Here is an 11,567-nt window from a genome sequence, read left to right on the forward strand (position 1 = left end):
CTTCCATGAGCCAAACTCGGGAAGTCATATTTATTAGGAAAGCTTGGTTTGGGAAGATCATTGTTGTCTAAACTAGACATCAACAATGGGAGAAATTCACGTAAAGTTGATTTAAGTCCTTAATATAACACCCAATATGATATATTAAGGCTAGGACCCAACAAACTATTTTATAACTTGGAAGAGGGATGCCGTAATCCAAGCTATAAAATATTTGAAGGTAGGTGAATGACGATTCACCAATTTCCACCAAGATAAACGAAATGTATTATTAGGTTTTAATTGGTTTTGAAACTCCTAGATTCTTTTGAGATTCATTGAACTTTTCAATGGCATGTTTCAATCTCGAGTGTGCCCTTCAGGTTTTGTGACTGGGATGCCGAGGATCACAAAACAAGGTGTGAAGTAACCATGCAAATATACTTGGTACCCTTAATATTTACCCCTCAATCGATGTGCCGGTTAACCACACACGCTCCAACGATACTATGATAAACATTAAGTTACCCTTTGCCTACCTTGTTAAGTCCAGGTTAGTGTGCCGGTTAATCACACACGCTCCACTAACAGCTTAAACAAAGTGCAAAGTGTAATTTCATGGATTAGCACCTTATTCACATTTTCCTAAGTAACTAAGATTGGGAATTTATAAGTGTTTAGTTACTTAGTATTTATCATTATACTTATAATTAAGGGAGAATTATAGTCATTGTCCTACCTGTTTAGCTAACGACCCTCCACCGGTCAAGGAAGCGGTGAGTGAGAGTGGACACCCATTAAACTGCCATTTTATAGGCAGTAACCTTATACCCCCCTTATAGACCGGTTTCATGAATGAGGCCTACTAATGGTAAGACGACTTGCTCTTATACATATAATATATTAAACTTTTAATATTATAATAGTATAAGGGTGTATTTTAGACATTTAAAATACTTGGTGGTTTAATCTATTAATTAAACTAGACTTTTAATTTAATTAAACTCAAACCATATATTTATGGATTAATAATACTCTTTTAATTAAACGCTTTAATTAACTATTAATAAAGTCCATAAGAATTAATTTGAACTATTCAACAAAACATCATAATACCAATTATTAAACTCAAAATTAAAACCATTTAATTAATTGTTTAAGTTAGGAACCCAAGAGTTTTAGAATTCAATTCTTTTTTTCATAAAAAACTTTTCTCAAATTCCAAAACTTGAGGGCAAGTTTTGTAATTCTTGAAAACCTTTGGATTCCATAACTTATGGAATTAATGGTGTTTTATGATGAAACTTTCCATGTTCCATAACTTAAGAACAAGTTATGGAATTCTTTAAAACATTAACACCAAATTTTGTAACTCCATAAAAACTTTGAATCAAATTTTTTTTTTTAAAAAAAACTTTCATATCCATAACTTATGGAAGTTTCAAAAACCCTTAAGATCACAACTTTAAAAAAAACTTTTGAGCTCCAAAATTTTATGACAAAATATGTAACTCCTTAAAACATTTAGATCAAACATTTAAAACTAATAAACTAATCATATCATTTTATCTTTTACTAAATTTGACCTAATTCAACTCATTGTAAACATTAACATTTTCCAAATGTTATTACACTGTAGGTAAGAGCACATCAACCTACAGTGTTATTACACTGTGCTTCAAAGAGTCAAACGCTGCTTCATACAGTTCACGATCTCAAACCAATTACCACCATCGTCATACCGCAGCTTCTACCTCTACCTGCACACCACTTGCTCGATCCGTTCTATGCACGAGTAGCTCAATCTCTTCTCTCAATTTCTACGTCTGAAGCCAATTACCACCATCGTCACATCTACCTCCACCTGCGCGCCACTTGCTGGAACTGTTCTCTGCACTGGTTGCTCTATCTCTTCTCTCTATTTCTATGACCTCATAGCTGTCAGCCACACCTCACCCATCATAAGGTATTTTCTTCTTTGACATCTTTTGAGCATCTTCAAAGATTTTTTGGGTCATTTTCCTTTCCTTCTATGTTCCCATGTCAGAATTATGTGCTCATACGACAGAAAAAAAAAACATGGGAATAAATTAGGGCTAAAGTTTCCATGCTATTCTATTGAGTCTGTATCAGAATTCTATGTTTGTATGATAGAAAACCATGAGCAGAAATTAGGGCTAAAGTTCCCATGGTATTATGTTGATTCTATAAATTAGGGCTTAAGTAAAAGTAGACCAGCAATAAACAAATTTAGTAAAAAAAACTATTGTGGCCTTCAATCACCACAATCTGTTCATCTTCACAGTTCCATTCTTGCAATCGACTTTCGGCTTCAGGGTTCATAAGAGAAGCAAGCAGGACAGTGGTCTGAATGGAGCTCCCAAGACAGCAAGACAAAGGTAAAAATTCCTCATTTTAGTTTATTCTTCACAGATTCATTAATCTCAGTTCCCGATTATTAATTAAATGCCTTAATTTCTCTTTCTCCCTGAATAACATATTGAAAGTGTACTTATATAATCCATTTTTCCTTTAATAAAAAAAATACCAGTTTTGTTTCTTTGCTTGTTGCCATAATGCATTTTTCCTTTGGTAAACAAAAAAATATTAGCATCAAAGTTTGAACAATTGTTAAATTTGATTTTTATTATGTTACATGTAAATGATTTAATGCCCATGTCTACATTCTTAGCCATTAAATGATTGTTTCAGGTTCCTTATATTGTTATCTGTTGCTTTAGTTCTATTTCCTACCTTTGGATTTCAAAAAGGTACCCTCTAAGCCGTGTTATGTATAATGTGTTGTTTTCATCGCTTATTTAGCTTGGCCTTTTTTCTTTACTAACTGATTTGTTTTTGCTATATCTTGATGCCTCTATCTTATATTGTTATGATTTTCCATTATATTAAAAGCCAACTTATTTCTTTCACCGATTCGTTTCACAACAATATGCAACGAAAAAAGAAAAAGCTTAATCATAATGATGAACATCCACTTGAAAATTATGTTTCTTCTCCACAATCCAGCCCACATGCTTTTTCTGATAGCCCATCGAGTTCTAAATCTACAAAAAATCGTGTGTCAAAAAGGCTTATGTGTACAAAACTTTCGGTATTCAAGGACTCTCATATTTCAACACCTCATGTCCAACAACCTCATAATTCTTAATCTTTTGGTTCAGGTGATAGTCACAGTAACAGAATCAATGGTATGTCTAAAAAAAATCCGTCTGCCATTCTTCTTGATGGGGTTTCTCATGTGTATACATGATATGTTCGCCACCTGCTTAAGCATGACTCAGATGTTATTAACTATGTTGTTTGTCATGTTTTCCAGGTCCATCTACTGCATATTTGGATTTGGGTGATTGTGACCAAATCTGCGAGCATTGTTATGCATGCTTCTGGTATGCTGAATGGCGGAAAGGTCTTCCCGAAAATCAAAGACCTAAATATAGTCGTTGTTGCAAAGGCGGTCGGGTAATGTTGCCGCTACCAAGGCAGCCTCCAGAGATAATTAAAGAACTCTTTAAAGATAAGCACTTTATGGAAAACATCCGTGCTTATAACATGATGTTCGCCATGACTTCGTTCGGGGCAAAAGTGGATGATTCAGTTAATAATGGGTCAGGGCCTTATGTATTCAAGGTAGAAGGGCAGATTTCTCATTGGATGGGATCTTTGTGTCCACCAACTGATGGTAATCCAAGGTTCTTGCAAATGTATATCTATGATACTAATAATGAAGTTTGCAACAGACTTCGTCATTTTAGTGGCTCTGAATGTGGCGATCTAAAACCAGAAATTGTCAAGACTTTGATTGACATTTTCGACAAAATCAATGATTTAGTCAAGCTATTCAGAACAGCTAGAGATATATGTCTTCACGAACAACCTCAAGAGTTCATGGTCAGGTTATATAATAGTGGAAACCAAATGCGCTATAATGCTCCTACTCTGGGTGTGCTAGGCGGAATTGTTTATGACAGCGGGCCTACATGTAAAAATGATTTTGACATAATAATCCGCATGAGAGATGGGCGGCCTCGAAGAATAAATAAGTTGCATCCTTTGTATATGGCGTTGCAGTTCCCGTTACTGTTTGTTTTTGGTGAGCATGGTTGGTCGATCGAGCTTAAGCAAGTAAATGATGGATGTATAGGTGATAAGCAACTGACGATGAATATGTTTTACAGCTTTCAACTACATGATCGGTTCAACATATATGCATTGTTACCTAGAGGAGGCAGGTTGTTCCAACAGTTTTTAGTTAATGCATATATATCTATTGAGCAAAATAGATTGGATTACATTGAATCAATGCAAGATGTTTTTAGGACCGAGTACCTTTAGGGCGTTCATGATGCGTTATTGAAAGGTGATTCTGATGACCATGATGTCGGGAAAAGGACAATATTGTCCGCTTCTTTTACTGGCGGTCCTAGATATATGTACAAACATTATCAGGATGCCCTTGCTATATGTAGAGTACATGGAAATCCTCAATATTTTATAACATACACTTGCAATGTTAAATGGCCAGAGATTTCAAGATATCTAGCACAATATCCTGGAATGAAGGCTGAGGACAGGGCTGATATTATTGCTAGAATATTCGAGATGAAGGTTAAGGATTTTATTCACTATTTGAAAAATGAAAAACCTTTCGGACAGGTTGTAGCAGGTAATGTCATTATTAACTGGCATATTGTTCATCCATTACAATATATTGTCTCAAAATCTTATATCCTTATCTTATGTTTTTTTTCTTATGCATGCAGAGTTGTATACTATAGAATTCCAAAAAAGAGGCCTGCCCCATTGCCATACTCTCCTGTGGGTGTCACCTCCATATAAAATTCATACCCCAGAACAGCTTGATCAGTTTATTTCTGCTGAAATCCCTGATCCAGTCGTTGATCCTCAACTCTACAAGATTGTCACCGAGCTTATGATGCATGGACCATGCGGTCTTGCAAAGATGAAAGCACCATGCATGTTTGATGGGGTCTGTTCAAAGCATTTTCCAAAAAAATATGAAGATGTCACACGGTTTGATAAGGATGGGTATGTTCATTATAAGAGAAGAAATGATGGGTGCTTTGCAGTGAAATATGGAATCAACCTAGATAATGGATATGTTGTCCCATACAACAAAAATCTTTCTTTGGTTTTTCAGGCTCATATCAATTTTGAATATTGTGGTTGGAGTATGATGATTAAATACTTATTCAAATACATTTCCAAAGGAGCTGACCGTATTAGAGCCAAAATTACTAAATCTCTAGGCGAGCCTTCTGATAAAGTTGATAAAAAACAAGCAACATCAATGAGATACAAAACTTTGTAGATGCTAGATTCATTTGCCCTCATGAGGCAGCTTGGAGGATATTCGACTTTCACATCCATCATCGAAATCCTGCCGTGCAAGTGCTTGCAGTTCATTTGGAAAACATGCAAACAGTTACGTTTAAGGACAAACAACTGTTACAAGATGTTGTTGATGATCCAATGATAAAGAAAACAACTCTTACACAATGGCTAAAAAACAATCAGATTGATGACAGCGGTCATCATCTTACTTATCTTGATTATCTATCAAAATATAAATGGATTGCTTGAGGGAAGGACTGGTGTCGTAGAAAGTCAAAGAAGACGCCTCCTATTGGAAGATTAATCTATATTCATCCAACATGTAGTGAGCTCTTTTATCTAAGGATGCTTATTAGTCACCAGGTTGGATGTCAGACATTTAATGATATCAAGACAGTAGGCGATGTCATATTTCCAACCTATCATGCTGCATGCGAACAATTGGGGCTGCTTGGTGATGACAAAGAATGGACATATGCATTCGATGATGCTTCTAGCTGGGCAACTGCTGAAGAACTCAGATCCCTGTTTGCTCACATGCTTATATTTTGTGATGTTGCAGATCCTCTTGCTCTATGGACAAAACAATGGCGGCGAATGAGTGATGATGTAGTCCAAAGAGCAGCTGCAGATTCACATGTTGTGAACTTACATGTTAATGAAGTTGACTTGCAACAGTATGTCTTATATGAGTTACAGATCTTGCTAAATTCTAATAACAGTTATTCCTCGCTTTGTGATTATGGTTTGCCTATGCCTCCACCGCATTTGCTTGCAAAATTAAAAAATAAATTGCTCATGGAAGAGAGAAATTATGATAGAGTTTCTCTGACCCAAAAAAAGGAAGTTATGGTGTCTGCGCTTAATTCCGAGCAACATATTATTTATGAGACTGTTATGAAAGCTTCTTTGCAAAACCATCAACTGCTTATGTTTGTTTATGGACATGGTGGTACCGGTAAAACATTTCTTTGGACCACAATCATTTCTGCGCTCAGGTCTGCTGGGAAAATTGTTTTAGCAGTTGCATCTTCTGGTATTGCATCTCTTTTGCTGCCCTCAGGAAGAACAGCACATTCTCGATTCAAGATTCCATTGGACCTTACAAATAACTCCATCTGTAGCATAAGTAAAAACACACAGCTTGCCCATTTGCTTAGTGAAACTGCACTGATTATTTGGGACGAGGCACCAATGACAGATCGAAGATGCTTTGAGGCATTAGATAAGACACTTAAAGATATACTTAATGAGCCAACGCAGCCTTTTGGTGGAAAATCAGTGCTGCTGGGTGGGGATTTCAGACAAACTTTACCTGTAAAACTTAAAGGGAGCAAGAGAGACATCATAGAGTCATCTATAGTTGAATCGTCGGTATGGAGCCATTTCAAAGTATGTAAATTATCAAAAAATATGAGGCTTCTTCAACCTAATCTGAGTACCAAAGAAAAAGAAGAAATTGCTGCTTTTTCATCATGGTTGTTGCAGATAGGAGATGGACGTGTTGGTGTAGATGATGAAGATGATCCTACTGACACCAAATGGGTAGAGATACCAGAAAAATATCTCATACCAGATCATGAAGATGCTCTTAAGGATTTAGTTCGCTTTATATATGACGAAGACATTTTTCATAATCCAACAGCAACCATGTTCTGTGACAAAGCCATTGTTTGCCCTAAAAACGAAACTGCAGATGAAATTAACAACCTCATATTATGTAATCTGCCAGGGAAACCTATTGTTTATCTAAGTTTCGACTCAATTATTCCACATGCGAATGATAGAGGGGATACAGAGGTTCTTTATCCGTCTGAATATTTGAACCTGCTTAACTTCAGTGGTTTCCCTACTCACCGTCTTCAACTAAAAGTTGGTATTCCAATCATGTTACTCCGCAACATGAATCAGATGGAAGGGCTCTGCAATGGAACTAGGATGATTATCACACAGCTTCTACCAAGACTTATTCAGGCAGAAGTCATCACTGGAGTTCAGATAGGCCACAAAGTTTATATACCTCGAATCACTTTGAATCATACTGATAAAGAATTACCATTCGTTTTCAAAAGAAAGCAATTCCTAGTTAGAGTTTGTTATGTCATGACGATCAACAAGAGCCAAGGCCAGTCTTTAAACAAGATAGGAATTTATCTTCCTCATCCAATTTTCAGCCACGGGCAATTGTACGTTGCACTATCTAGGGCTACATCAGCAGCTGGTCTCAAAATACTGATTAAAAGACAAGAGGACCAGCCATCTAATTGTACAAAAAATATTGTCTTCTCAAATTTTTTAGCAAAATTAGAATCTGCACAGGTTGGTAGTTAAACACTTTTGTGATTTATTGCTTAAAATGTTAAAACTTAATGAAAAAATTTACGTAATGACCGTTGTTTGGTACTTAGTATTAGAGTTACTTCACTCAAAAATAACATGTAACTGAATTTTCATTTTTTGGGAAAAAAAATTCCTTATTTGAAGTCCTTCCTATTTTAGGCTGTAGATATGGAGCTTCTTCTTCATTGACTTAAAAAAAAATCACCTTCCGCAGCAGTAGCACCGATGATGTTGGTAATATTGAAGTTTGAAGATAGAGGTGGAAGGAATCAAACAGTTGCAAGGTAATTATGTTACATGATTTTGTATAATATATAAGTAATAGAGAAAAAATGTAACTAAAATATCTTAATGAGTTATGTTTTGAAATTATATAAGTAAAAGGAAAAAAATGGACAGACTTATAAACCCCTCCTATTGCTATTTTGGTTTTTTTTTAGTGTTAATGATGTTGCACTCTTCCACATGTTTATATACCCAAGAGAACTTTTTTTTATTTTTTCTTGGCAGTTTTTGCCTTTTTGGTGTTCTACTTTTGATGTACTACAAGAACACAGGTCAGAATTATCAAATACAGGTAACCGATTTGTGTCATTTACTTTTTTGCCCTTCATGATTTGGAGTCTTTTTTGGTTTTGGTCCAAAAAATGGTCGCTTTCCCTTTTTACTGTTCGATTTAATTAACCTCATTAATGTGGCTCGCACCTGCACACATGGGCTTTTTGGTCTTTTCCTTCTTTATAATAAAAAAATACCTGTGTAAGGCACATGAAAAGGGTAAATAGACCAAAAAATATTATGAAACAGTTAAATAGGGACCAAAAAAGGAAAAAAAAATTGGTTTCTTCTATAAATCATGTTTCTTAAAGTTGTTATGATAATAGAGCAGGGGTCTATGTTTTCTTCTATTCTGATAAAAGATTTATCAAGCTATGAAGACTTTAGGCTTGATAACTATACAAAAAATAAAAGAAATCTTAATCACGTTTTTTTATTATTTATTTTTCTATCTTCTATTTTAAACCTTATTACAAAAAATTAATAACTAAATGATAAACCTTATAACTTAAATTAGATAACAGAAAATTTAAAAATATAAATTAGATGAAAAAACAACTAAATAACGTTCAAGCCTTATCCCTAAAATCAAAAATTCAATTTATTATCCCTAAAATCAAAAATTCAATTTATAAAAAAAAAAGGTTTTCGCATATAGCATCAGGCCCAGTACAATGCCCACGCTTCGCTCACTGTTTCCTCTTTCCCTCACGCAATCTTCCAGGTACGATAGAACCAATCAGCCTTACCCCTCTTTTCCTCACGCAATCTTCTAGGTACGGTTCTCTTCGATCTCAATTTGGAGATTTCGTGATTTTTCCACCAGCCACTCCTTATTACCAGATAAAACACTTCATGCGATTTCACTTTTTCCACATATCGGCTTCCTGTCTTACAGGTTAGTTCTCTTCGTTAATTAATTTTGTTGAATCTATGTTTCCAATATATTCATGCCTAATTATCATATCAATATATTAGTCTACAAGTTTTTAAATTTTTTTTTTACGGTCTTAGTCTCTGAATTATTAATTCTAATGTGATAATGAAATATATATCCACAACTACATAAACATTGTCTTTTTATACGTATAGGTACTTATAAAGAAAACTTTTAAAAGCTTAAACAGATTTTTTAATGCTTATTTCTAGAACTGCAAGAAATTTTAAACCAACTTTTAAACATTATCCAGGTAACATGATTTTATAGCCCAAAGTTTAAAAGTATGTTGTCAATTGTTGCTTATTTTTTAAAATTTAGTTTAAAATTTCTTGCATTTTTCTGCATTTATATTTTAACTGAATTATACAAATAATCTGAAACAAAGTTACATAAATAGTTCATGTGTAGTAGTAAAGTTACAGAAAGGTTCCATCTAATAGTTAACTTTTAGTCATTAATTATTCAACATCATTTGTGTATAAAAGAGTACCTGTAATAATAAACTTGCAGAAAGGATCCCTGTAATAGAAAAAATTCCAATCTTTTATTGGAAAAAAATTAATTGTTGATTTTTCATTTTAATTTGAACTTCACAGATTCTACAAAAATGGATACAAGTATGGTAGCAAACTTAAACCCTGGTGATGGAGACAAGCCAATAGAAATAAAAGTCATTAGGAAATGGTTATCATATGGGAAAAAAGCTGAATGTTGCTACATATTCCTTGATAAAAGTGTGAGTGCATTCACCATAATATTACATACAATTGTCAATTATAATCAATTATATGTTAGATACTTATACATATACATATAAAACCATTCATTTTTGGCAGGGAGATGCAATAGAAGCATGTGGTTGCCTGGGAGATAAAGGCTACTTTGATTCGATAATCAGGATGGATGGTTGTTACTCTGTAAGCAACTATGTGTGTGACAATGCAAATACTTTCTTTGTTACTGGCCCACACAAAACCAAAATCAAGCTAGGCAGGGCAGCAAAATTTGAAGAAATACGTGATGATGGATTTCCTGTGTACTACTTCAATTTTCTTGCATATGGTTAATTAGGTGCAAGGCTTGATAACCATAAGACACTCACAGGTATGTAATACTTATATATATATATATATATATATATATATATATATATATATATATATATATATATATATATCTTTTAAAATCACAAAATTGTTATATTTGTGTTAAGATTATATCGGAAGAGTTGAAAATGTGTATGAAGTAGTCAGAACTCAAGGAAATGCAATTTTGAAACTCAAACTAGAAAATTTGAGGTATTTTCTATCTCATATATCTAACAAAGACCAAGCATATCATATTTAATATCTGAAATATGTATGTTTAGTGGAACAATGATTGAGACAACTTTCTGGGATGAGGCGGCTAACTCATTTGATAAAGAAGCTATCGAAGCATTACCTTCTCCTGTTATTGTTGCTATTACTTCAATGAAAGTCACACAGTATCTAGGTACATTTTTCTCATTTTATTGTATTGAAGCATTTTGCTTTCAAAGTACAATGCTTAATAAAGAAAAACACTTATTTAAAAAGAAAGAGAAATAAAGTTTAAAGTATTATGCTATATTAGAAAATCAGATTAAAGTACATTCCTATTTCTTGCATTTAGCAACATTTATAGAAACTGCCCCAACCTTATTATTTTTGCTTATTTTTCTTTTATTCTGTAATTAACAGCATTGTTATGTTGGTTTCTTTAATAGGAAATTTGCAAGTGACAGCAACTCCAGCCTCATATATTTACATCAACCCCACTACTCCCGAGGCTGCTGCAATGGCTGCTGAGTAAGTTCTTTATTCATATTTATATAACTTTGTGACATATCTTACAGTTCATTTTCTCTTTTAGGTTTGTCGAACGACATAATCAAAACCCTGTACTCAAGATACAATACCAAAAAAGTAAAGAGGTAGAAGTCGAAAAGAAAAGAAACAGGTTTCCATTGGTAGACTTGTTATCTCAAAACCCAAACTGTTATGCAGTAAGCCATCAAACCTTCTCTTATCTTAAAATATATATACAAATTTTATAGTTTTAAATTTAATATAGATAATATTACAGGGAGCTCAGTTCACTTGCAAAGAATCTCTGGTTCGCATAGATGCAAGCAAGGGTTGGTTTTATAAAGCATGTCGTGAATGTCGTAAAAAACTTCAAAAAAGAGGAAACACACTTGCATGCGAAGATCATGATCAAGTTGCTAAACCAAACAATTTGTAAGTACTATGTTTTTTATGTCAACTACTTGAGTATATAATCATCTTAACATACATATGTCTAATAATCGTATCAACAAGTTTTTTATCACAACACACATCGCAGATGAGACCGC

The 11,567-nt window shown here is 33.9% G+C and overlaps 1 protein-coding gene across 1 annotated transcript; it reads left to right on the forward strand.

The window, feature by feature from the left end:
• The first annotated feature begins 2,929 nt into the window (after positions 1-2,929).
• LOC145165070 (uncharacterized) lies at positions 2,930-5,601 on the forward strand. Its single transcript, XM_079083703.1, has 7 exons — positions 2,930-3,056; positions 3,162-3,188; positions 3,317-4,090; positions 4,176-4,229; positions 4,523-4,663; positions 4,761-5,237; positions 5,330-5,601. The coding sequence occupies exons 1-7, from the start codon at positions 2,930-2,932 to the stop codon at positions 5,599-5,601; spliced, it is 1,872 nt and encodes a 623-aa protein (XP_078939829.1).
• The last annotated feature ends 5,966 nt before the right edge of the window (positions 5,602-11,567 follow it).

This window comes from Lactuca virosa, chromosome 3 (assembly GCF_052849685.1).
Source record: "Lactuca virosa cultivar CGN04683 chromosome 3, Lactuca_virosa_CGN04683_v6, whole genome shotgun sequence".
In the NCBI taxonomy this organism is placed as follows: domain Eukaryota; kingdom Viridiplantae; phylum Streptophyta; class Magnoliopsida; order Asterales; family Asteraceae; genus Lactuca; species Lactuca virosa.